Below are 26,415 nucleotides of genomic sequence, written 5' to 3' on the forward strand. Positions count from 1 at the left end.
CCGCAGAATTCTCTACTGATCGCGTAAGTGGTATATTTATAAATTCCATTAAAATGTAATTATTATGAAGCACACTTTGCAAGCAAAATCGAAACGTTACTATATGTCATACTTCATAAGGGTTCTATTTTGTTGTTGTTAACCCTTCTCTCTGGAGTATATAATTACTCCATTAATCTTCCTGTAGAACCAGAGCAGCTCTTACCTGCCTTAACCTGAACTACGCTTTCCCTGGGTTATGCACTTGAAAGTGATGTACATTGGCGTTTTATTTCTTCCAGAAACTAACAAAATGTTCCTGATCTTTCTGGGGTGTCACGCTCTTAAACTCTACTTGTAAATCTTGCACAAGTTCTGTTTTACCCATCCCTATCATTTTTGTCACGAGAAGGGCAAGAGGAGAAACAAAACTGTAGTTCGTGAGCACAGTAAAGAGCCCATGAGATCAGGGCCTGGCACGTAGGCAGGCACTTTGGTTTGTTTCTTGGCCATGGCGGGAGACCCATCTCGGTACAGAGTTAACGAGACGAGATCCCGACCTAAATTCATGGCTGCGGTCTGCCTGACAGAGGTTGGGCTGGAAGTGGTTGGTAGCCATGTCCATCTTAAAAAACCACAGTGCACGATGTGTTGACAGGCCCCTCTTTCTCTTTTAAGCGGCATTGTTGGTTTGTAAGCTCAGCCTGTGACTTGGAAGCTCGAAAGTTTCATCCTCCTCCTCCTCAAATTTATATGGGGCCATTTCACCCAGGACGATCCTAGTGAACGCCGCTCGCTTGCTGACTCGCTTCCCTCCTGGTACCCCAATCTACTGCTTCCTGGATACCCCCCCCCTGATTCCCACCTGCCCACTCCAGGGCCCCCTTGACTTCTCGGAACACTTCACGGTTCCCCGATCTGTGCTCCTGTTCCCCTGTCTGTGCTCCGATCTGTGCCTGGCCCTGCATTCACCCTGCCCTTGCAGGACTCTGAAGTCTGGAGTGGGAATCCTTCCGTTGGGGAGCCTGTCCATTCTCACTCATTTGGAGTGGGTTGAGACTTTGTGGTTCAACCTTTGGCCCAGCCTGATAGACAGACGGGCCATGTCCACGGGAAAAGAATATGCATCCTTGCTTGGTATAGTGTTGGACGAAGGTCATTAGGGGTCACTCCAGTTGTCCATATCCTCCTTCATTTTAGATTTTGTTGTTTTGGCTGAGCATACGTTGGGAACACGCGAGGGTTTCATTGTGGTCGTCACGGTGATCACCATCACCACCTTAGACCTACCTATCTTCCGCAAGGGAGCCGAAGCATGTGATTCTTGTCTTTCTGGTCTTCTCCTTTTCCGTTCCACATTGCTGTTCTCCAGTTCCACCCGCTCTCTTGCCAACCGTGTAATTTCATTTCTCTTAGGGCGGAGTAACATTCCATACCTGTGTAATTTTCTTTACCCATTAATCTGCTGCTGAACAGCTCATCCGATCCCCCAGCCCGGCTGTTGTGGACAGAGCTACCGTAAGTATAGTTGTGCAGGCGTTTTTCGTGTGTATCGATTCGCATTTCCTCACATCAGTCTGTCTGTCCGTCCGTCCTTCCAGGAGTTATCTTTGCTGAGTTTTGTTGCTTTTCAAGATGAACTGCTAATGAGAAGGAAGGGCTGCCACGTTCACGTGGTAGTGAGCTTTCTGTCCTCTTGGTGTGGGCGGCGTGTGGGTACTTGTGCATAATGCTGACCGTGGTCTGTGCATTTCCCACGGTCACATCTTCTTGTGGGGTTCACTTCCAGTCCGGAAGCAAGTACTGCTTGTCTCGGCTTCTGCCTGGCTGCTAATAAGAAAGCCACGCCACTTTAAACCATATCTAGTTGTAATTTCCTTTCGTATCTTATCTGCAAAATTCTGCCTTTTAATTGAAGTGTTTAGTCTTTGTTTAATGTAACCACTGATATGTTTGACTCTTACTACCTTTGTCTTTGTTTTCTATTTATTTTCCCCTTCCTCCCCTCCCTTTTTTATATTAGTTTAATAGCTGGGTGCTGGTAGCTCACACCTGTTATCCTAGCTACTGAGGAGGCTGAGATCTGAGGATCACAGTAACAATTTTTGCTTTCTGTTCTATCACAAACATGTTTTCAGAGAAAGCTCTTTTTTTTTTTAAGTGGTTGCTGTAGGAATTTCAATTTACTAACTGAACTTACCACAGCCTGATTTGCAATGATCCCTTGCTACCTGTGTAACAAAAGACCTTTATAAACTGGGTGCTGGTGACTCACACCTTTAATCCTGGCTACTCAGAAATCTGAGATGTGAGGATTGCAGTTCAAAGCCAGCCTGGGAAGGAAAGTCCATGAGACTCTTATTTCCAATTAAACACCCAAAATCCCGAAGTGGAGCTGTGGCTCAAGTGCTCAAGTGTTAGAGCACTAGCCTTGAGCAGAAACAAACAAAAAACAAAAGTCCCCACAACACTTCCAGACAGAAGCATATTCCTCTAATCCCAACTACTGGGGAAGCTGAGATCTGAGGGTAGGAGACCAAAGCCAGCTCAAGAAAGTCCACGAGACTCGTATCTACAATTAACCAGCAAAAAGCTGGGAGTGAAGCTGTGGCTTAAGTGATAGAGTGCCAGCCTGGAGCCAAAAAGCTCAGGGACAGTGCCCAGGCCATGAGTTCAAGCCCCAATACCTGCATGCGCACACACGCGTGTGCACATAGACACGCGCACACACACACATGCACGCACGCGCCATAGCAGTACTTCTACATTTCCCTATTGTCCCATTTTGTCAGATTTGTATTTCTGTATGAAGCATAAAATGCATGGTACGTGACTACTTTTAGTAGCAAACTGTTTTTTAAAAAAGGAAAAAAAATTCTATTTACTTATAATATTGCTAATGTTCTTAATTAAACAAGGACGAAATTCTATGTACTTATAATATTGCTAATGTTCTTAATTACGTCTTCTAGCTACATAATTTTCCTTCAGCTTTACAAATTCCTTTACCCTTTCTTGTAAGGAAAACAAATAATCTCACCTTGCATTTAAGTAAACTATCTTTATTTCGTTTTGCTTCTGAATGGTGTTTCCACTGGACATTGAATAATAAGTTGACATTTTCCCCCCCTAGCATTTAAAGACACACTGTGTGTTCTTGACATTGTTGTTTGTGTTGAGAAGCCGGGCATCTTCCAGATTGTTCTCTCTGTAATGTGTCTTTTTATCCCATGAGGCTTTGAGGATTTTGCTTTATCTTTGGCTTTCATCAGTTTGCCTCTGATGTGCCCAGACAGGACTCTTTTTTTTTTTCCTGCTTAGGGTTTGTATAGCTTCTTAGACAGTAGATTGATATTTTGGAAATTTTTAGGCTACTGTTTTTCTATGTTGTGTCACATTCTTTTTCTCCTCCCTCCTAACAATCACATATGTCAGACCATTGTTGAGAGAGAGAGAGAGGATGAGAGAGAGAGAGAGAGAGAGAGAGGATGAGAGAGAGTGTGTGTCTGTGTGCAGTATATTTTCTCACTCTGCAAAAGTTGGACTCTTCCATTGAGCCATCTTCAGGTTCACGGATTCTCTCTTCTGGATGCTTTTTCTAGTCAATAAAATTTCAGATTTAAGACATTATATTGTTCATTTGTAGAGTTTTCATTTCTTTTCCCAAACTCCCATCTCTCTGCTGAAATCCCTCCTCCAGCTGGCCTCTGTGTTCATTTTCCCCTGTAAATCCTTTAACCGCATTGCGAATTTCCCGCGTTGATCACTGAGGCAGTGTGGGTGGGTACCCTCTTCTTCACCATGCAAGGTGATCATTTCTTTTGTTGTTTGTTTTTTCCCAGTCCTGGGCCTATGCACTCAGCGCCTGAGCACTGTCCCTGGCTTCCTTTTGCTCAAGGCTAGCACTCTTACCACTTGAGCCACAGCGCCACTTCTGGCCTTTTTTATATACGTGGTGCTGAGGAATCGAACCCAGGCCTTCCTGCATGCTAGGCAAGCACTCTGCCACGAAGCCACATTCCCAGCCCCAAGGTGGTCATTTCTTCATGTGCGTGGTAATTTCCTTTGCATGCTAGACATCGTCGAGGGTACCGTATAAACGGCACCCCTGCTGTCCAAACACGTGTCTAGCGGAGTATGGACACACCTTCTTTCCCAGTGCTTTAAGGACGATGCGCTGTTTTATTCAGTGTACTGTAGTGTATGTGTGTGTGCGTGCGTGCGCGCGCACGCGCGTGCTGGTACTAGAGTAGTTCTAGAGGTCGAACTCAGGGCCTGGTACTGTTGCTGAGCTTTTTTTTGTCCAAGGCTTGCATTCTACAGCTTGGGCCACAGCGCCACGTCTGTCTGTCTGCTGGTTAATTGTAGGTAAGAGTCTCATGGGCTTTCCAGCCCCGGGTTGGCTTTGAACCACGATCCTCAGATCTCAGCCTCCTGAGTAGCTAGGATTACAGGTGTGAGCCATCAGTGCCTGGCTTTCTATTGCATTTTTCATGTTAAATATATGTTGAAATGAGGTCATAATTAATCTCAGCTATTAGCCCTATATGTACCTTGTATCCAATTTTATTTCTTCTTCCTTTACCATTACTTTATCTTTGGACACACTGGGTCTTAATCAAATTCAGTTCGGCATTTTAATTCTTTAAGTTTTATTTTTGAGTTAGCATAGATTAATATGAGGAGGTCAGTGAGGATAATTCCATACACAGGCACAATGTACTTTGAACAAGTTGGCCCTCCCTACTTCCCCTCCCCCCCCCCCCCCCGCAAATACCATTTAGTGGAGTTGCACAAGTGAGGGAGAATATGAGATCTTGGTCTTGCCGAGCTTGGCTCGTCTCATTCAACACGATGATCTCCAGTTCCATCCATCTTACTGCAAATAATGTGATTTCACTCTTCTTTATGGATGGAAAATACCCCATAGGATAGATACACCTCATTTTCTTCATCTGTTCATTGGCTGTTTTGCCTTTCAGTCTCAATTCCACAGCTGGGCTATTGTGAACGGTCCTGCAAGTAAAGAAAAGAAAAGAAAAAAACCACCACGAACATCTGCTAGGTATCTCCTGTATGATGAGTTACAGGTTTGTTTTCTGTTGTACTGCTAATACCTGCTTTATTGTGTGGAAAACTTGGAAACATGAATAGGTTTCCAGTCATCTTCTCTTTCCCATCCTAATTTGTTTGTTTTTAATCCCACTTCGCGCTGAACGGCATCACAGAAACAGTCTCTTCGAATAACTACTTAGTGCTGCACTTTTGCACGGGGCTAACATGTTTCTACCTTCGCTGCTTCACCTACCACCGCAGCACGCACTGACGGGCAGCAAGCATCTGTTCCTTAACGCAGCCCCGGAGGTCCCGCGGCCCAAGCTGGACAGACAGAGGGGACACGAGACGGCCCATCTCCTGGCTGACACACCAGTGTGGAGAGAGGCACATTTCAGACCTGGCTTGTTTCATGACTGTCACCGTCCTGTTGGCTGGAAAAGTCACCTGACCAAGCAAGCCCACACTGTGGGAGTCAGAGCACGTGACTCTGCTGTCCCCACGCACGTGGATCGCCCGTCTGCAGGCTGTCCCTTTGTTGCCAGGATGGGTTGTGATTTGCTCTGTCTCCTGTTGGGGCGGGGGCATTGAGCACCACATCCCTTGTTTCCCTCTTCTAAATGACGCCAACTCGAACACCTTTGTGTATAGTATTTTCCGCTTTGCTCAGGGCCATTTTCCCCTTTGCTCATTCCCCCAGCGTGGAATGACTGGGCCAAAGTGTAGGGGAGTCTTCAGTGTTGGTGAGTCACGGTGTTCCTCCCCAGATCCCTGTCATGCTCTTCTTTCCATCCTCCACCCAGTAATAAATACTCCATATTCATAAGGCGGATGCGTGGTGACAGACTCTGCATTCTGCACCTCAGCAGCTGAGACTGGAAAGTGCGCTCGCAGGATGTCGAACTTTAAGCTGGTAAAGGGTGCACCTGGCAAGCACACCATGTGTGAATCTCCCTCCCTCCTTCACATGTGAAGGGGTCTCACAGATGATGATGCTGACACTCTAAGTGGCTTCTGTGACAGGCGGGCCATTGTGACTTTGAGCCAGGCAGTGAGTTTTCTTTCCCATGTTGGGAGAAGGTCACAAGGGGGTGTGGAATGAGGGGAACCTCGTTGGTGCCGGTTCATCACTTGTAGGGACACCCCAGATGGGCTGAGGCCGTGCTCGGGGGCCCTCAGCTTCTCCAAGCTGCGCCCCTGGCCTGGAAGCAGCCTGTGACTGGGTTGTGTGGACTCGGTTTCCTTACACCCGGAAAACCAGAGTCCTGGAAGCACACCGCAGGGTCCCAGGTGCTATTTGTTGAATGCGCAAGTCTCCCCATGGGACAGCACCCAGTCGAGAAGGGAGCAGGGGCACACAGGAGTTTTTGTTTCTTCTCTTGCTTCTTTTATCTGGGAGTGCAATACTCCCCAGAAGGTAGCTGGAGACGTTTTGTTTGCAGCTCATTGGTCCTAAGTCACATGTCCCGGTCGCGGAGCAATCACTGGGTCAGAATATATTGCACTGCCTTATGTCCCGGACGCACAGGGCTCCCTCCGTGAGCCGTCAGCCAGAAGCACGGAAGATGGCTTGAGGGTCGACAGACTCTACTGTCTGTTACAGCCCTAAAGAACAAAACAAACTACCACGATGTGAAAAAACTGGGGGAGGGTGTTAAACGTCGAGCCTCGCGCCAGGAGAGGTGGCGTCGGTGTGTGTGTGTGGGGGGAAGGTCGTTAGCCTTTCCCCGAGGTGCAGAATTCCGGGGGCTCAGCCGCGTGTAACTGCATCGAGGTCTAGGTTCTCCCCGCACCGCTCGCTGGCCGCGTCCACTGCATTGAAACACCTGCTCGGTTCGGGGAGGACCCCGGGACTCTGCCAGCCGCCCTCCCCCTCCTCACTTGCTGGAACCGGGTGGGCAGCCCTCCCTGCAGGGCCTCCACCTCCCACCTCCCCCCCAACACGCGGTGGCCCAGTGGCCAGGGATTTCCAACGTGTCGTTTTGCGGTTTTATCAGCAGCTGTTAGGGACCCAAGGATCTAATTTGGCTGTTTCTGCACAGGCACACGGGGTGCCCTGATCAAGCTCACCCCCCGTCACTCTCCCTCATTCTTCCTTCCTCTCGTAGAATAGCTGCGCCAGGTTTTATTCTGTTTTCACACATGCGTACGAAGAGCTTCAACCTGGTTCACCCTCTCCATCCTCTCCGTTCTCCTCCCATCCTCTCCCTCACGGTCCATTGTACACTCTTGCCATCCATTGCTTTCGTGTAACGCGTGAATTCTACCAAGGGGCTTCGTGGCAATATTTCACACACGTACCGTTTAAGCAGGCGACACCCCCGTATTGCTGCCTTTCCCAGTCTCCCCGCCGCTCTGGTTTTCAGTAGCTCTCGGGGAGATTTCTTACGCCACCTCCACGCACAGATGATGCTTTCTCTCTGCAGACGGTTTCTTCGTCCGGGATGCCCCTCCAGGCCGTGCGCTTCTTGGATGTCTTGTATTTCCTTTGCTTCGGTGCAGTGTGTGGATTTCTCCAGTGTTTCCCCAGGCCTGTCTTACATCGTCATGGTGTGTTCTGAGCTCGTGTCGTTGGGGTTGAAGATGTGGTCATCCCATGTGGGTTCGTGCGTGACTGAGTACGTGCTGCCTGGACCAGCTTCTCTGTGTGTGTGTGTGTGTGTGTGTGTGTGTGTGTGTGTGTGTGTGTGTCTGGGTGTGACAGACTGGTTACAACCAGCATAGCCAACATGAGTGGCAACATGCCATAAGTTTCTGAACTTGTCCGTATTGAAGTATTTTTTAGTTATGCTGGGATTTGAACTCAGGGCCTTGCACTTTCGAGGCAAGTTCTCTACCACTTGATCTATGCCCTCAGCCTCTCTTACTTTACAGATTTCTCAGATACAATCACGTGGCTTTGGACTGAGATTCTCCTACCTACACCTCCCATGAGACCGAAATACAGACACGTACCGTTGTGCCTGGCTTGTTTGCTGCGATAAGATCTAACATTTGCCCAGGCTGGCCTTGAACCAAGATCCTCTCCTAGTAGCTAGGATTATAATTCCGAGACACCACACCTGGCTTGGAATAGTTTGAAGACATGAAAATAATTATGCTTAAAAATTTGTATGATTAATCATTATAATACAAATAAAGTTCTTAGTTCTGCCGAAGATACAGAAATTGTCTGACAACTCTGTTAAAGCTTTTCATTTTCTTTTCCTTTATATATTTCAGTTTAGTTGGATTTTTTTGTTGTTGGAAATAATACTTTCATTGTTGAAAAAATAACGTATACAATTGAAGAAAACAATAAATCTATAGGATCAACTTATTCCTCTTATATCGCAGAAGACCTCTACTTTTTTTTGGGGGGGGGGGGCCAGTCCTGGGCTTGGACTCAGGGCCTGAGCACTGTCCCTGGCTTCCTTTTGCTCAAGGCTAGCACTCTGCCACTTGAGCCACAGCGCCACTTCTGGCCATTTTCTGTATATGTGGTGCTGGGGAATCGAACCCAGGGCCTCACGTATACGAGGCAAGCACTCTTGCCACTAGGCCATATCCCCAGCCCCAGAAGACCTCTACTTTTAGAAACTAAATTGCTATTATTAAATTCTGCATCAGAGTAGAATCTTTTAACATTATTTATAGCTGGTCCTGGGGCTTGAACTCTGGGCCTGGGTGCCGTCCCTAAGCTTTTGTGCTTTAGGGAAGTGCTCTTCCACTTGAGCCACAGCTCCACTTCCAGATCTTCGTAGTTAATTGAAGATAAGAATCTCCCAGACTTTCCTGCCTAGGCTGGCTTTGAACCACGGTCCTCAGATTTCAGCCTCTTGAAATGCTCTGATTACAGGTGTGAGCCACAGGCTCCTGGCTGAATCCCTTTTCCTTCTGAAGACAGGCACGAATAGATATGCACCAGGAAAGGCATCGGAAGACAGAGGCTCATTTGTATTGAAAATCCATAGGCAGCAAGAGCGCCTGTTCTGCTCTAATCAATACTGAATGCTGTAGCAAGGGCCTGTCGTATGATTCACACCCGTGAAAGTGTTGGGAGAAGCATAAACCGGCTCTCTCTCATCCAGCTCATGTTAGCTCAGCATTTGCCGGAATGTTCTGTGAGCGACACTAGCGTTCAAGCGTCTCTGTGAGTGAGCAAGGAAATGTCTCTGTGAGCGAGTCGCGTCAGGGCGACGCTGTGGTGTGGGGGCTGGGTCCCTGCGGACTCTATTCCTCTATCCAGTCATCCGTAGTGGGGGAAAGGTCCCCAAACTTCCCGGCCTCTGTGTCCTTGCCCACGGAGTAGGACACCCATGGCGCGGCGGCACGGAGCCCAGATGAGCTCACGGGTCCCGTGCGGCGCGAGGCCTCTGGTGTCCGCCCCCCCCCCCCCGGTGTGTCCTCTGCCCGCCCTGGGAGCGTGCAAAGCGCCAGCCACCCCATCGGGATGCAGATGTGGTCGGGGCGTGTGCGGTGTGCACGACTGAGCGTGTCACACACCGAGTCGTCACACTGCTGCGCAGACCGTCCTCCTCCTCCCGCGGAGCAGGCACAACACCAGAGCGGCTCAACCCCGGGACGCTGACGTGCCCCGTCCGTCGTGGGGGGGGGGGGGCGGAGGGGAGGGGTGGCTGGGGCACTGGCGGGACGTCAGTGGAGACGGCAGGCCGAGCGGCGCGCTCCGGAGCCCCACGCAGGCGCCGAGGCGGTGCTAGACCTGACCATGTCAGCAAGACCGCGCGTGGAACGGAAGCGATCGAGCAAAGCCCCCGACGGCTCAAGGGACCCTTATTCAAGACGCCGGCTGAACCAAGAGCATTACGTTGTGCTGGGTTTTCACCTCGCTTGTCGCCTTCTCTCCCTCCTAGCCCGACAGGAATCGTTTTGAAAACGGGAGCCCACGTTGCTCCGCCAGCGGGGACAGGGCGGCCTTTGAACTGTGCCCCCCCAAAGAAAGGGTGCCCTGACATTGCTTGGCTCCTGCAGAAAGAGCGGCTGGAGGGCTTTGTCTTGATTCCACCTGACTTAGGTCCTGCCCCCGGCTGCCCGTGGCGTGGAAGGGGTGCGGTCGTCAGCAGCACGAACCCGCAAATGGGGGTCACGCATAAGCGTTGCCGCCGGGTCATCCACTCAGCAGCTTCGGCTGCAAAGCCGGGGAATGAGATGCATTGGGACCTGGGCGTTTACGGGTCCTCCTGTCCCTGGAAATGGAGTTATTTCTGACAGGTGCTTCGATCGCAGCCGTGCCCAACAAGGTGGGTTGCTTCTGTGCCTCAACCCAGCCACGTGGAGCTCGGGCCTTCAGGACTAGAGGAATCGGGAAGGGCTTAGCGATGGAGGTTAGAGAATTCCGTAAGAAGAGTTCAGTGTGCCGTGGCGGTGAGAGCCCACCGAGTCAGAACGCCGGCAGGAATATGGGCAGGAGACCGTCCTGGGGAGGTTTCCGGTGAGAAAGAGGACTCTTGGAAATCCGACCAGGGGCCGCTTCTGGTATTATTCCGGCAAAGGGTTTGTCTACATTTTGTCCATCTTTTGAGACTTTGTGGGAGGCTGAGGTTAAGGCCGGGGGGCTAAGTGATTTGGCGGGAAGCATTTCAAGGTAGCCCAGCATTCAGGCTGCGGGGGGGGGGGGGCGGTTGCTGACGGTTTGAGCTAGCTTTACCATGAGAACTGAGGGCCAAACATGAGAGCGAAAGCATCTGGAAACGCATTCTGGCTGGAAATGCCAAGGGCACGCAGCTGAGCGGCGAAGGGGCCAGCACGGCCAGCCGGCCTGGGCTCGCGACACTGTGGGGAACGGACAGCCGCAGTGGCCGCTTCCCGGAGGTGCCGCTGGCCCGGCCTGGGGTGTCCACCCCCCCCCCCCGGCCACCGTCCGGGCTGACCTTGCCGGGGGCTCCGGCCCAGCCCAAGGCTTCCTCGGAGGGGCTGCCCATTCTGCAGGTTTGCTCTGGGAGAGAGAGAGAGATGGAGGGAGGGAAAGAGAGGCAGAAAGAGAGAAAGGAAAACGACTTCTATTGTCGATGCCAAAAGAAAAGACATTCGGCTCACGAGAAATAGGACGGTAATTATGACCATAATTGAAAGTTCATCGGAAGCTCTTATTATTGCTGTTCTTTTGAAGAACGAGATGTTAGAAATTTCTTCCTTTATCTTCCATCTCTGATGGGGTGGGAGCTCAATTCCGTCTTGTACCCCGATTACAGGCATGAATGATGGTGTTGGCTTCTGGAAGATTTTTATTTTTATTTTTTTAAATAAATTCTTCACTTGGCGGACAAGGATAGAAACAGTGCAGCCCATGGCGGGAAGGGCTTCTTCCCCAAGGTGAAGCAGTGGAAGTTTCCATACAGCTCCCTCCCCTCGCCCACTCCCTCCCAACCCCCTCGCCCCCCTGCCCCCCCTCCCCGCTCACATTCGGGACTCTGTGGGTTTTCCGCTTTTGTTTAATGTGATGTGACCCAAAGCCACGTGTCCTATTTTTTAAACTCTACAGAGATGCCGCCAGCTTTCTGTGCCTTGCTTTCCACACTAGCCATTATTTTTTTTTTTTTTTAATTTATTTTTTTATTTTTTTATTAATTGGACATAAATTTTTTTACAAGGTGTTGTGCAAAGAGGGTGCAGTTACATAGTAGGGCAGTGTGTACATTTCTTATGATATCTTACAACCTGTTTTTCTATCCCTTGTCTAGGTCAGGTTGACATATATGCAATATACAATGTATCAAGAACATATACAGTATTCACAGACTTGGTCTCTACTGTCTCTCCGTCTCCCTTTGTTAACAGTCATATATCAGGGAGATCATGCCCCTTTGTTTTCTGTGTTCTAGGCTTGTCTCACTCAACATTATTTGTTCGAGTTCCGACCATTTCCCTGCGAATAACAATATTTCACCATTCCTAATCGCTATGTAGTATTCCATTGTGTATAAGTACCATATTTTTTGGATCCATTCGTCTGTGGAGGGGCATCTGGGTTGTTTCCATATTTTAGCTATTGTGAATTGTGCCGCGATAAACATGGTAGTACAAATGCCTTTTTGATATCTTGGATTTTGCTGTTTAGGATAGATGCCTAGGAGTGGTATGGCTGGGTCATAGGGTAGGTCTATATTGAGCTTTTTGAGAAACCTCCATACTGTTCTCCAAAGTGGTTGTACTAATTTGCACTCCCACCAACAATGGAGAAGGGTTCCTCTTTCCCCACAGCCCCTCCAGCATTTGTTGTTTCCTGAGTTCAGAGTATAGGCCATTCTAACTGGGGTGAGGTGGTATCTCAGGGTTGTTTTTATTTGCATTTCCTTTACTAGCAGGGATGTTGAGCATTTCCTCATATGTTTCTTTGCCATTTTTATATCTTCTCTTGAGAAGTCTCTCTTTAGCTCTTTTGCCCATTTCCTAATAGGTTTATTGGGCTTGGAGGGGCTTAGTTTTTTGAGTTCTCTGTAGATGACCGATATCAGGCCTTTGTCTGTTGCTGTGCTGGTAAATATCCTTTCCCATATCGTTGGCTGTCTTTCTATTTTGGTGGCTATGTCCTTAGCTGTGCAGAAACTTTTTAATTTGTAGTAGTCCCATTTGTCGAGTCTTTCTCCTATTTGTTGTGCCCCTGGGACTCTATTCAGGAAATTCCTTCCTGTGCCTATAAGTTCTAGTGTCTTTCCTACTCTGTCCTTCAGTAGTTTCAAGGATTCAGGTCTGATGTTGAGGTCCTTGATCCATTTTGAGTTGATCTTGGTGCATGGTGATAGGCTTGGGTCTACTTTGAGTTTTTTGCATATGGCTGCCCAGTTCTCCCAGCACCAGTAGTTGAAGAGGCTATGTTTATTCCATTGTATATCTTTAGCTCCTTTGTCGAATATCAGTTGGCTGTAAGAGTGCGGTTTTATTTCTGGGTCTTCAGTTCTAATCCATTGGTCTTCCGATCTGTTTTTATACCAATACCATGCTGTTTTTGTTATGATGGCCTTGTAGTAGATCTTGAAGTCAGGTATTGTGATACCTCCTGCATTGCTTTTTTTGCCTAGAATTGCTTTGGCTATTCTAGGTTTTTTGCTGTTCCATATGAATTTATGGATTGGTTTCTCTATTTCAGTGAAGAATGTGGCTGGGATTTTGATAGGTATTGCATTGAATTTGTATAACAATTTGGGCAATATGGCCATTTTCACTATATTGATTCTGCCTACCCATGAGCATGGGAGGTCTTTCCATCTCCTTGTGTCTTCTTTGATTTCCCTTATTAGATTTTTGTAGTTTTCATTGAATAGGTCCGTCACTTCCTTGGTTAAGTTGATCCCTAGGTACTTTATTCTTTTTTTGGCTACTGTAAATGGAATTGTTTCCATAATTTCCTTTTCTGTTTGTCTATTGCTGGTGTACAGAAAAGCTGCTGACTTTTGTGGGTTGATTTTATATCCTGCTACTTTGCCAAATTGGTTTATTAGGTGTAGGAGTTTGGGTACTGAGGTTTTTGGGTCCTTCAGATACAAGATCATGTCGTCTGCGAATAGGGATAACTTGATTTCTTCCTTGCCGATGTGGATCCCTTTGATGTCCTCCTCTTGCCTTATTGCTATGACTAGCCATTATTTTTAATGTTTGCTGGGAGGATTCGGCTCGTTGAATTTCACTGTTCTGCAGTCCTCCTGCTTTCTGCTTCCTGCCGGGAGGCTCTTGCGGGTTTTCCCTGCTCCCCTCATGGGGGTGGGGCGCCCCGTTAGGGGGGCTCTGCAAAGCCCATGCTATGGGTTCATGCTGAGGGGGGGGGGGTACCATCGCAGGGCCTTAGAGCTTGCACTATCTTGGAACTGACATTTTTGACCTTTTTTTTTTTCTTAGAGGGGCAATGTACATTTTTAGTTGATTTTTCTGTTGTTGTTCTTTTGTGAATTGGGATTTGAACTCAGGGCTTCACACTCCCTAGAGAGACCACCAGAGCCACACCCCTAAGCCCCTTTTGCTTTATGTTTGAGCCAGCCTCACAGTTTTTGCGCCAGTTTTTTTTCCCCCCAGCGGGGCTGGCTTCGAACTGCCATCCTCCGACCTCTGAATAGCTCAGGGTTACAGACGCGAGCCACAGTCACCGGGCCCGACTACTGTTCTTGATAGTTCCTTCTTAGCCATTCCTAGCCAACACTTGATATTAGCAGGCTTAAATTTACTTTTACCGTCACGACGAGATAGTATACGTTAGGTGGAATGACCTAACCTTAGCATTATTAGTATCCATCCTTTTGTCCGCGGAGTGATCAGGTGGCACCCTGCATCTTTGCACGTCCTGGGCTTTGGGGCGGTCAGCGCGCCTGGGTTCTGGCAGAGCTGGGGGTACCAGGAGGGCACCCAGGGCTCTGTGTGAGCCCCCTGGAATCCCAAGTTGGTGGTCTGAGGGACAAAGAAGAGCATGACTGAAACCATAATAGGACAGAAGAACTCTGTTCAAAGTCTGGAGTGTTCTCGAATCACGAAGAACAGGAACCTTCAAGGCCGTTTCGATGGAGACACTCCCAAAGCCGGATCTGCCCCAGGCCGCCTTCCATCCTCAGCCTCCTCCGAAGACCACACTCCCAAAGCCGGATCTGCCCCAGGCCGCCTTCCATCCTTAGCCTCCTCCGAAGACCACCTCCGCTCCGGGGAGCCAAGGGCCTGGTGACAGCCATCCCGTGAGCCGGCAAACAGACACCCGAGGAATGAGTCTGTCTTGCTGTGCTCTGCTAGGTTCCACGGCTCCCCCGGCCACGCTGCTTTCTCCTGTCTCACACGACAGCCGTGGGAGCACCCATACCCAGGGTGGCCGGTGACGGCCTTGGCAGAAGCCGCCGAGGACCGCGGGTGGGGTTTCTTCTTCTTCTTCCCGGCACTGGCCTGGGCCGGCTCCACACCGCCCTTCTCTTGCGATCGTTCCGGAGGCCCTTCGTTGGGGATTCGATCTCCCGTTGCAGTGTGTGCAACCTATCTAGCGTACCCCGCTACCCCAGTTGCCTCCGAGGGTGGCCTGGGAGGCAGTTCTAGGATGTCCCCAGCACCAGAGATGGGTCTTCTTGAGAAGGCCTGCATGCCAGGGTGGACAGAGTCCCGCCGCGGGCAGGCCCTGGGCAGGCTTGTTTTTGCCGCACTGCCGCACTTGAGGCAGGAACGAGAGCAGAGCCCCCCGCTGGGGCACGGAAAGCATTTGCTACTTCCATGCGGAGAAAGGGGAAATAATAGTCTGATCATTTACTGAGCAACTTGAAAATAAGTGCTTTAGGGAGGCCTGGGAATCCCAGCGGCTTTCTCATTTTCTCTCCAATTATGTCATTCCCACCACCACCCCCCCCCCCCGCTAGATTTCTCAAGGTTTGTCTCTTTCCAAGAAACTGACAGAACCCAAGCATGTGCTAAGCAATCTATCTTCTGACTGGAAAATTTTGTTGCAAAAGGTTTTGGTTTTCAAGTCAAGTGAGACCGTTTCCAGCGGTGCCTGCAAGTCAGAGGAAGGAAAAATCTCAGCCAAGCAAACCAAGTTTCCATGGACTCCGGTGTGCGTTCTGAGGTGCATGTATTGATAGCTCCCACCCGTTGTATCTTGTACAAACTCCGTTATTTCCTTAACGCTTCAGTAATTCTCCCCTCCACGTGCATTTGTTTCCACATGCAGTCATTTTATAACCTTTACCTGTAGTGCTCCAGGCTCTGCTACACTGAGCCGGTTGTCGATTGAGCAAATGTCATGTTTGAAGAGGAGATGTCAGGTTAGAATCGCCGAGGTGTTCTGCGTCACAGAACAATGAGATGCCTGGCCAGCGACTGGGAATTGACTCAGTGGGCGCCCAGATCCCTGCGGAGAGCTTCCTACAGCCTGGGAGAAACGGAGCCTACCAAACACCCCGCCTTGATGTCACTGGCAACCGTGACTCTCCTATGACAGCGCCCACGGGGAAGCAGGCTCCCTCTCTGTTATCGGGAAGAGGTGTGTGTGTGGGGGGGTCACGTCAGTAACAACGGTCACCCCGCCAGCCAGGACGAATGCGTTGAGGAGACCGCTTCTTCCTATGGAGAACCGTGCCCTGGGTCCCACTTGTCACTGCGGGGAGGAGGAAAACAATCATCTCCCGCAGAATGGTGGAGAAGTGACTCCACGCTCAACGGTGTTCATTGGTTCACTCATTCGGCCATTCATACACTCAGCTGCTACTTTACCACAGCTTGGGGGGGGGGTCTCCTATGTGGACCCTGAGTTCCATCACGGAGGCTCCTTTGACCAAGTCTAGGCCACCTACAGTTCTCCCTGGCTCCCCCACCGCCTCCCCCCCACCCCCGCTACCCCCCCCTTCTCTGCTGCTTTGCCTCCGCTGGTGCCATTTTCCCAGGCTCTGTCCACACCTTCAACTCTCCACATACTGCATGGATCAGGTGGCCCTCTGCGGGTGCCGTGAGCTCAGATCCCAGCTGCATCTCCCTCCTTCCTCATGGTGGTCTCCTCCTCTGTCACCACAGGCTCACGGTCCCCACAAGCTGCCCTTCTGTTTCCTGGGAGCTCTGTTCTAGGGGAGGGGGGCGGGGTCTCTCTTTGTGACGGTCCTCCCAGAGCAGAGCCTGAGTCATTAGCCACGCCCCCGGCCTGGCCACGCCCCTTCCCTCCTCCAGCCTGGCCACGCCCCTCTCCCCTGCGGTCCTCCAGGATGGCGGCCCGCAGCCCTCTTCCTGATTGGTTTCTTGTGTGTTTCTCAAGCCTTCTTGGTTCTCCTGTTCTGACCTCAGGTCAGAGGCTCGCCCTCTTGCCCGGACACCACACAAGACATTCTCCAACCTCTCCTAGCTCTTTGTCTTCTCTGTAGACTGAGGACCCATGACAGCTGTCTCCCGCCTTTTCAATGTCCCAATCATCATTTTCTTCTTCTTCTCCTCCTCTTCCTCCTCTTATTCCTCGTCCTCCTCCTCCTCCAACTCCTCCTCCTCCAACTCCTCCTCCTCCTCCTCGTCCTCCTCCTCCTCCTCGTCCTCCTCCTCCTCCTCCTCCTCTCTTCTTCTTCTTCTTCTTCTTCTTCTTCTTCTTCTTCTTCTTCTTCTTCTCCCCCTCCTCCTCCTCCTCCTCCTCCTCCTCCTCCTCCTCCTCCTCCTCCTCCTCCTCCTCCTCCTCTTCTTCTTCTTCTCCCCCCCCTCCTCCTCCTCCTTCTCCTCCTTCTCCTTCCTCTTCTTCTCTCTCCTCCATCAGTTTAGGTCTTAACTCCACAAGTTCCTGAGAACTTGTGACATTTGACTTTGTGAGTCTGGCTTATCTCGTTCAACATGGTCTCCACACCCATCCATTTCTCCTGAAGTGATATTCCATAGCTCGTATGTTTATATCCCATATTTTCCTTATTCGTTCATTGGTTGTTGGGCATCGTGGCCTCTCCCGTAATTTGTGTTTTTTATTGGCCCTAAGCTATTCGGCAGTTACACTGGGCTTGGCCTCAACCTTACACAATCTTCTGTGTGGCCTGTTAGGTTTGTCAAACTTTCCCACTCTGAATGTTGCTCCCATTTCTCAACGGAAGCCTGGGTAGAAGCACCCCAACAGTAGCCGTGACGCAGCCTGCACGATAGATTACCATGAAGTTTTCTTCTCCTCAGGTGCATTGATCTGATTCCTTGGATCACAGCCTCTCACAGAGTCTCAGAACAGGGACAAAACGCAGACAAGCGAGAACGCAGCCATTTTCCAGGCTGTCACAGGAATGGCCTCTAGTTCAGCTCCCGGTGGAGTCTTCATTCTCACGACGTTGCTGCGCACTTTCCTGCCAGCACTGTGGCCCTCTGAGCTTCCCCCGGGATCATCCGGTCAACCTACCGGAAAGCATTCCAGGGCTTTTCCACCTCACATCTCCAAAAACTTCCCAGTCCAGCTGACTGAACCGTTCCGAAGACCTCATTAAAACCCACACCGGCAGGTTTTTAGCTCAGCAGTGACCCCACTTGTCTCCGTGTGTCTTAGCTTCTCGCGTTGCTATGGCAATAGTCTCTCAAACAGCCCAAGTCGCGGGATGAATTACTCGCCCCGACTGACGGCTCCGAGGGTCCTACCCCAGCTCGTCACGGTGGGGTCGGTGTGTGGCAGGGGCTGCTCTCCTCCGGGAGGACGGGAAGCAGAGAGGAAGGAAGGGACCGCAGCCATGGGCTGTGACTTCAGAGTCACACTCCCGGTGGCCTGCGTCTTGAAGGAAGGCCCCACCTTCCGAAGACAGGAGAATCTTCCCCAAATAACACCGCCAGCTGGGGGCTACAGGTTCAGCACACAAGTGTATGGGAAAGACAGGACACTCAGACTCTATCAGATCCTGTGTCTCTGTCCTCCCTCCTCTGTCTTCCCTCCCTTCTGCCGTGACGTCATCCACGACGTGTGCGGTAAGCCGCCTGGATCTGAGTCTCACCGAGCACCATGCCAGCCCCCTCGTGCCCTCCTGCCGGCCTTGGCTGGGCTCTCTGTCACGCCTTGGGACTGGCTGGTGGTCGGGTGGTCTGGATCGCTTCACCGGTGATTTCTGGGCTGTGCGCAGGTCCTTCCTGAAGCCAGGAGATGCCTTGAGCTAGCTAGCATCTCTTCAGTTAGAGCCACTCCTGTGCCATGGTGGGGGCGAGGAAGGGCGGGTGGGAGATGTACGGCCCCCTCTGGAGCCCTGAAACCACACTGCAGGGGACCCCCGCACAGGGAGGGGTGGAGAACTGAGGGACTCAGGTCATCAGTTCACGGCAGCTCTGGTCCTTCCACCCACAGCTCCCCCCAGAGGGGCCCAGGCGCCCCCACGCTGGCTCCTGGCTCACCCAGGCCCCCCTCCCAAGAGCCCTGGGTCTAAGTCCTTGGCATGGTTCATACCCAGCACGTGCAACAAGGACCTTTAAGGGTCTTAGGACCCCCATACACGGGGCAGTTAACGGAGGACGCCTGTTTGTGGCTGATGGGAAGATAAATCACAGTGTGCGCACGTGTGTTGACACGTGGACTCGATTCTCCACTGGCTCAGCTTCCTGCGGGGCTCACGAAGGGGAGCTCAGGCAGAACGGACACCCATGTGGCTCAGTGTCTGCACCGGGCACGCGTGGGCAATGGAGTCCCCAGTGCAGATGGAGGAGGGACGGCCATTTTCTCCACTCCTCCCTGTCGCCTCTCCCCATTTAACCGCTCCGTAGTTGAGTTGAAAAGCATCGGGGAGATGCTGAGTCCAAACTTAAGGCCGGCGTCCCATGCTCCTCTCTGTCCTTCCCAGGGGGTCAGAGGACACCCAGTCTTTGGTAGCCACGTCCATGTTTCCCAGTGGGTCACGGTCTTGAGAATGGGGAGAGCCTTACAGGTCCAGGGGCCCCCCATCATGTCCGCCCCACGGGGCCTGTCCTCCATTGCACGGCTGGGGGAAGGAGAAGCCAAAGCTTTTCTCACCCAGACTTGGCTAGCCATGATTCTCCTCTGGTTTCTACGACTCAGCGCCGGGGTCTGTGCACGAGGGTGCGTAGCCCCAGGTCCACCAAATGTGGGCTCAGGCCTTCCCCCGTGGCAGCCGCTGAGCCCCTCTTCCCGCTGGGAGCCTGGGCGGCAGTCCTGGGTCGAGCGTGACCATGTTTGAAAGCAGCGTCTTTGCGGATGCAGTTGACTGAGGGTCTGAAGAAGGAATCATCCTGGACTTGAGGTGCTCCATACATCAGATCCCTGGTGTCCTCATGAGAAGAGAGAACCGAGGCGGACGCAGAGTCAGACTTTGGGCTTCTGACTCCTAGAACAGCGAGAAGGTGCATTGCCGTGGTCTTAAGTGGCTTGCGACCATCTGCTGGCACCGTCCTAGGGAGCCCGGGCACTGTGCACAGGGGAGAGGCGCGCCCCAGTCTCTGCTTTCGAGGAGGCCATAGCTTCCTTCTGAGCCTCTCTCTGCAGCGAGCGCCACGCCCTTCTCCTCCCGGAGTCCGCGTTCCCACCGGCACCCCGGCGATCCTCCAGCCCCCCCGGGTGGGGCGTGGGTTAGCCACGTGACTTCCTAACCACTCCACACTTGGCGTTTTTTGCTGGTAACGGGAGAGAGACGGGGCAGAAAGCCTTGGGAGCTTTATGAATCACAAACAGGAGACTTGCAGAATCAGCCAGGGCTCCCCACAGCCTCCGCCGGGAGAAGCGGCGGGCGCGCAGGCCGTGAGGGAAGCGGACGGGGGTCTGCGCGGAGCCAGGGGCGCCACCTACAGGGACCCCACGCGGAGCCTCTCCCCGCCCGCCTCTCGGCTCCCTTTTCTGTCTTGTCTTCCACTATTTCTGCTGTTCCTTAAGTCCAGACACTTTGTCCTCCGCGTTGACTATTCTGCCCAAGAGGCTTTCCATTTTATTTTGCATCACTAGGATTTCACTGTGATTTCTGCCAACCAAGGCTTCTCTGTCTTTACTGAAACCCCTTTTCGCGTCTTCCGCGGACCATTTCTGAAGCTTGAGTCGTTGGTTCATAGGTTCTCCTTTGGCTCCCTTGTAGCTGTTCAACGGTTTCTTTTTGGTGTGTGCGTTTTGCAGTTTACTGGTAACCAAACTGTTTCCTTGTCATTCATTTATTTTTATCTGTTTCACGCTGAGTTCCTTTGCTGTGTTGTGTGTGTGTGTGTGTGTGCACGCGCACGTGTGATTCGAACGCGCGTATTTTCCTGTGGATGTCCTCTTTCATTTTGTGACACCTTCTCACGGTCATCGCTTCGGCTCCGTGTCTGGGGTCCCCTCCCCGCCACTGTCATTCTCATTCCCCCCCTGGCTGGTTGTGTTTCTCTGTGCTCTCATAGTTCCGCATGGGGATTTACTTGGAGTTGCCATCTTACCCAGTCTGGGGGATTTTGAGGAATACGGGACTCGGTGTCACGGAGCCAGGAAGGCTCCAGGCAGTAGGGATCCTTGTGGTTCTGACGCCCCGCCCCCCAATCCAGCCCGCCCTCTCCCCTTGCCCCGGGCAGGCCACCGAGTGTGGCCGAGTACGGGACTAATGGGACCTGTCTTTGGCTCACGGCGGCCTGACTGCGGCCTCCTCCATGGGCTTCATTCAGGACAACGCCGAGGGAGCCAGGACTTGCAGCCATGGGCTGCCGGCCGCGGCCAGCTCAGCACGTGTGTGTTAATGAACCACCTGTTCCCACCGTCCCTCGCGGCCCCCCCGGGAGCTCTTGGAGGGGGACGTATGAACGGAACGCTCGGAACACGGCAGCCTTAATTACGAAGAAACCCGCAGTCAGCCCGACTCCGCTGCCTGTGTAGACAAGTCTGGGCCCACAGTGTGGGGCTCCCCAAGGCGCTGACCCCGGCAAGCTCCTACCAGGCAGAGCTGGAGGGGAGTGGGCGCCCCGGAATGGGTTTCCTGGGGAGGACAGGCGGAGTGTGACCGCGCGCAGCGCCCTTCCTGCCCACCGCGGGGTAACTCATTCCATTCCTGCCCGGGCAAGGTTGCGGGGAAACCCCTCTCCTGGAGGAGACCCCCCCCCAAGAGAGGGTGACGGCCCCTCACCCCGGCACGGACAGCCTGCACCTTTAGAGGTGCTGCGTAGGTGACACCAGCCTGAGATGCTCCGGAGGAACCACCGGGGCACGCGGAGGCTCAGTGACTTGTCCGTGGGCACACAGACGGTGGCCAAGTCACTCGGGGCTCTCCGCCCGTGTCTCTAGGGCGGGCCAGCCTTCCCGAGCCCTGGCCGGAGGCCCCTGTATCAGCTGCCAGGAGGAAGGGTTTGGTGGGGACGGTGGTGAATCTGCAGACTAGATCACAGACTAGCGAGCCGCCTTCGAGAGGGGACCTGACCGCAGGGGGCCCTCGCCGCTTGGGCCAGCACAAGGCCTTGGAGGTGCAGGGAGCTGTCAGCAGAATGCGGGTGGCAAATGCTCCCAGGCCCGGGCCTCGTCTCCTGGCCCTGGGAGTCCATTAGACAAGTGACTGTATTTCCCCGCGGACTGCTGGGGACGGAAGCAGAGCTTGGGGCCCTGCGCACGGCTTCCCGTTTCCCCTTGACCTTCAGGGAGTGGAGAAGGGTGAAGTTGCCAAGTCCTTTTTCTTCCCTCTGAACACACACACACCCAGGTCAAGGAAGCAAGGTTTGGCTAAGTTAACCATTAACCTTGTCTCTCTATTCCAAGCATGCCTGGCATTCGATCACTTACTGGATTTTGCCTTCGGCCTGGCAGAGGCATAACTTAGCTTAATTACTCGTCACTGTATAAGTTAATATACAAGGAACAAATTGTATTCATTGACTTCCCCTCATGCCTGCGTCGTCCATGATGCAGTGAACTAATCAATTCACTTTATCTTTGTAAATAAAACTCGTCTTTCCTAGTCGTTGGGAACTGGCTGTAATTCAAGCTAATTCAATAATATTTGCTGAACAGTTATTATCTACCAGGCACTATGACTATAGAGATCTAGTCAGCTAATTGGTATTTATTGAGTATGGAGTACTATGCTAGGTGCTAAGGATGCCACCACAGAGAAAAACAAGCATGGCCCTTGACCTCATGGGGGCCATTCCGGTAGGGAAATGTGGGCGTCATTAACGATTCAAATGTGTGCAGATTTATTCAGCATGTCGAATGTGGCAGAGGTACCCCATGACAGGCCTCTGGGGACACAGGGGCAGCAGCGGGCTGACAAGTGCAGGGCCTGGAGAACTTCCCAGGCACAGGCTCTTCTGGAAGGAAGTAACCTGTGTCTGTAGCCCAGGGAGCCTGCCGCGTGGGGTATCCACCAGGCGAGAGAAGAGCCCCACCTCTTGCCGTCAGGAGTGGGGTCGAGGAGGGAGAGCTCGCTTTGCCCCGAGACGACCGGAGAGAGACGGAGTGCGATCGCGGTCCCCCGGGGGAGGGAGCCAGGAGGGGACGGGGGGGGGGCATCCCTGTGTAGGTGAGGGAAGAGCACGGGGGAGCGCGGTGTGAGCGTGGGCGGGCAGGGGGACAGGGAGGAGCAGGGACTGTGGGGCTGAGACAAAGGGGGTGAGCTGGGCCCCTGGCGCCAGCCGCGGCAGTCGATGGGCACCGCTGAGCATGATGTGGGGGCTGCTCGGCCCACGTCTGGTGGCTTCGGTGGGGTTCACGGTGGTCCCGAAGCCCCTGACCAATGCTAGAGGGTGGGCGTCAGCCTCGCAGCCGACGAGGCAGGCAGAGACCTCTTGGGACAGTCTCTGAGGTGTAGCTCTGGACTGACATGCAAACAGATGTTATCCATCAAAAAATAACCACTGGTCCGGGCGATAAACGGGCCGCGAATGGCCAGTTTCCAAAAGAAGAAGCGCAACAGCCAGCAAATGCATGAGGGGGGGAAAACATTGCCCACCATCTTTACCACCAGAGGAACGTAGATGACATAGACACTGAAATCCCGTCTCACCCCGGTCAGAATGGCTGTCACCAAGAAGGCAGACGGCAGTCACGGACGCGGGTCAGAATGCTGGCTGAGGCGTGGAATCCTTGCACACCACCGGCAGGAACATGAATTAGTGTCCCCAGTATGGGGAAGCCTCAAGAAAGCAGAAGCAAAACTTCCTTAGGGTTTTGCTGTAGCATTCTGGGGCCTATACTTGAAGGAATCAAAGTGAGCATGGCGATCGAGATACCTGGGCGCCCATAGGGATTGTGGGGCGCTTCACACATCTGCAAACCATGGAATCAGCCTGTGCGGTCATCAGTGACTTGGTAGGCAAAGAAAATATGATAGGTTTACACACACACACACACAGGACTATTCAGCCATAAAGAAGTATATAATACCATTTACACATGATCATGTTAAACCAAATAAGACAGGCTCAGAGAAACACGCATGCTTGCTCTCATAAGTAGAATGGAGTTCTCTCCCCCCCCCACCCCCGTCCCTTTTTTAAGATGTGATAGCATTTAGGAGCCCTGGGTCCTTTTCTCTATCAGACAAAGAATTATGGGGCAGAAAAGTGGTAGCAGAAGCAAAGTTTACTTGAAAGTAAGAGTAAGAAGACACCAGGGGAAACTGAGGAAAAGCCTCTTGGCTACTAGTGGGTTGGTACAAGCCTCTAACCTGGACTGTCAATGGGGAGAGCTGCCCTAGGCTACATGAGGTCTCATCCACCTACTTCCCAGGTGAGGAGGATGAGGAGGAGAAGGAGGAGGGGGAGGAGGAGCAGAGTCCAGACTCCTCCCTCAGTGTAAGAGAGCTAGAAGTGAGCCGGGCTCGTGGGGTCCCCCCCGCCTTCAGTCCCTCTGGTGAGCCTCAGCTGTGCCGGCTTCCGGTTGGGCTGCCACCTGCTTCCTCACGTCAAGGGAGGGGTGTCTGTCCGTCCGTCCCCTGCGTGGGTCTGCTCCTGGGTCCTCAGGGGCTTTGCCTTCGGGATCATCTTCTCGGCTTCCCCAGGGGAGGGACTGGAGGAAGGAGCGGGGTGTGGCCTCCTCTGGTGGCTGTCCCTCGCTCCTTCCCCATCCCCCGCCCCCTTGCCCCTCTCGGATTTGGAATGAGAAGGGGGCTGCTTAGGACTGTGAAGGAGACCAGTGGGGAGAGGGAGGGGAGCCAGGGGAGGTGATGGGGGAACCATGATTAAAAATGTCCCGTGTGCACATGTGAGAATATCACCACGGAACCCGGCATTTCGTACAGTTGATAGGCACTAATACACAAATGGGGGACTAGTCCCAGTATGAACACATCTCGGTAGCCAGGTGCCACGGGCCCACGCCTGTAACCCTAGCAATTTAGGAGGCTGAGTTCTGAGGACTGAGGTCCAAAGGCGGCAGCCCAGGCAGGAAAGTTCCTGAGACCCTATCTCCAATCAACCAGCCCCAGAGTCGAACGTGGGGGCTGTGCTCGAGTGGTAGAGCACTAGCCTTGTGCCAAACACCTTAGGGACAGTGCCCAGGCTGGGACTAGCACATCTCCCCACCCCCCCCAAAAAAGAGAAAAAAATCTCAATGCAAGTTTGACAAACCTGACTTCTCTTCCCTTTCTTTCTCTTTTCTAGTCAACTTTGACCACTTCCAGATTCTGCGGGCCATTGGTAAAGGGAGTTTTGGGAAGGTAAGAATGATGACGCTTTCAAACACGTTTCCTCACAAAAGTATATAATTCCCACTGCTGAAGAGTGTGTGCACACTAGCGTGTCTGCGTTGGTGTGGGTTGCTGGGCCCTGGGAGTTTCCTGCCGACAGTTTTCAACGTCACGAATTCGAAATGCGAACGGAAGTCGGAATGGTTTTCTTTGGATCCGGTAAGATTTTATTCTGAACACTGAATTAGCATGGCATCCTGGTTTGGATGAATTATGGTGGTGATTATGTCAAGATTGCTAAGGCCACGTCTTCCTTGGAGAATCTAAATGAGGAAAGTTCGAGGGGAGGGGGCGATAAGGCAACAGCAGACATCACAGAACAGCAGCTCTTCTTGGTGTAGACATTTGGTGTTTGCAAGTTCAAGTTTGTGATCCTTGGCCGGTGTGGGTGAAAGACTATCAAAAATGATGAGCAGGTGAGCAGATGAGATTTACTCCTCAAAAACCGAAAGGCCCCTGGGCCAGCCCTGCTCTGTTCCCGCCAACCCCTTGCGTGTCCCTTGCCCGCAGTTGCCTTGAGCATCTGTGCAATGCGAGGTCTTCTCGCATCTTCCAGGGACTGGAATGAGTTCCATTTCACAGGTGAAGGAACTGAGAGGCAAAACCACCCTGGTCAGCAGGACGGGGCGGGGGGAGCCATTTGTCCACACTCACAGGCAGGCAGACACCGAGGCTGGGCCTTGAACTCAAGGCTGTGTGATGAGGGAGGACCTGCACATTCAGTAACCGCACACCTTGCTCAGAGGACCTGAAAGTAATAGAGGCAAACCGAGACATCTGACCCAAGGAACAGGAAAGATGCAAATTCTCCCCTCCCCTCCCTCCTCTTCTTCTTCTCTTATTAACCCAGCCCATGAATATTACCTGCCGCCCTCCTAGACTCTGTTGATCAGTAGTCCTGCAACCAGACCCCTGTTCCCCAAGAACTGACATTCAGGAAGAAGGACAACAGCCGGCTGCCGACTCCGCATGCTTGCGCATGCGAGGTAGTGATGGGTGTACTCGAAGTGTCCTGGGGGAAGGAATGGGGAGTCACAGGAAGAAGTGGTTGTTTTTCTAGAGCTGAGTGCCAGGAGGAGAGTCATGTGGAGTCATGTGGATATTCAGTTTTAAATTAACTAGCATTGGATACAGTGGTGAAGGCTCAGTTCCCACCCGTCGCGCTAGCTCAGTGGCCCACATGGCCAGCCGCTGCTGCGCTGGACAGCTGGGGTTCTAGAATGTTCCTGTCGTCACAGCTGTTCTGCCGGGCAACCTCACCTCCCACACAGCATTTTTGGGATGATCTGGGAGCAGACTCCCGAGCAGGGTGAAGGAAGGGGACATTAGCTCCCCAGGGAAGAACCCCCGGGGTGCAGAGTCC

General features: G+C 52.3%; 1 protein-coding gene across 1 annotated transcript in view; it reads left to right on the plus strand.

Annotated features, from left to right (window-relative positions):
* Stk32b (serine/threonine kinase 32B) overlaps positions 1-26,415 on the plus strand; it is a 119,710-nt gene that overhangs the window by 6,703 nt on the left and 86,592 nt on the right. Inside the window, exon 2 of the mRNA XM_048364216.1 lies at positions 24,967-25,022. Coding sequence (XP_048220173.1) covers positions 24,967-25,022 — 56 coding nt within the window. The remainder of the gene's footprint in view (positions 1-24,966; positions 25,023-26,415) is intronic.

This window comes from Perognathus longimembris, chromosome 16 (genome assembly GCF_023159225.1).
Source record: "Perognathus longimembris pacificus isolate PPM17 chromosome 16, ASM2315922v1, whole genome shotgun sequence".
Taxonomy (NCBI): domain Eukaryota; kingdom Metazoa; phylum Chordata; class Mammalia; order Rodentia; family Heteromyidae; genus Perognathus; species Perognathus longimembris.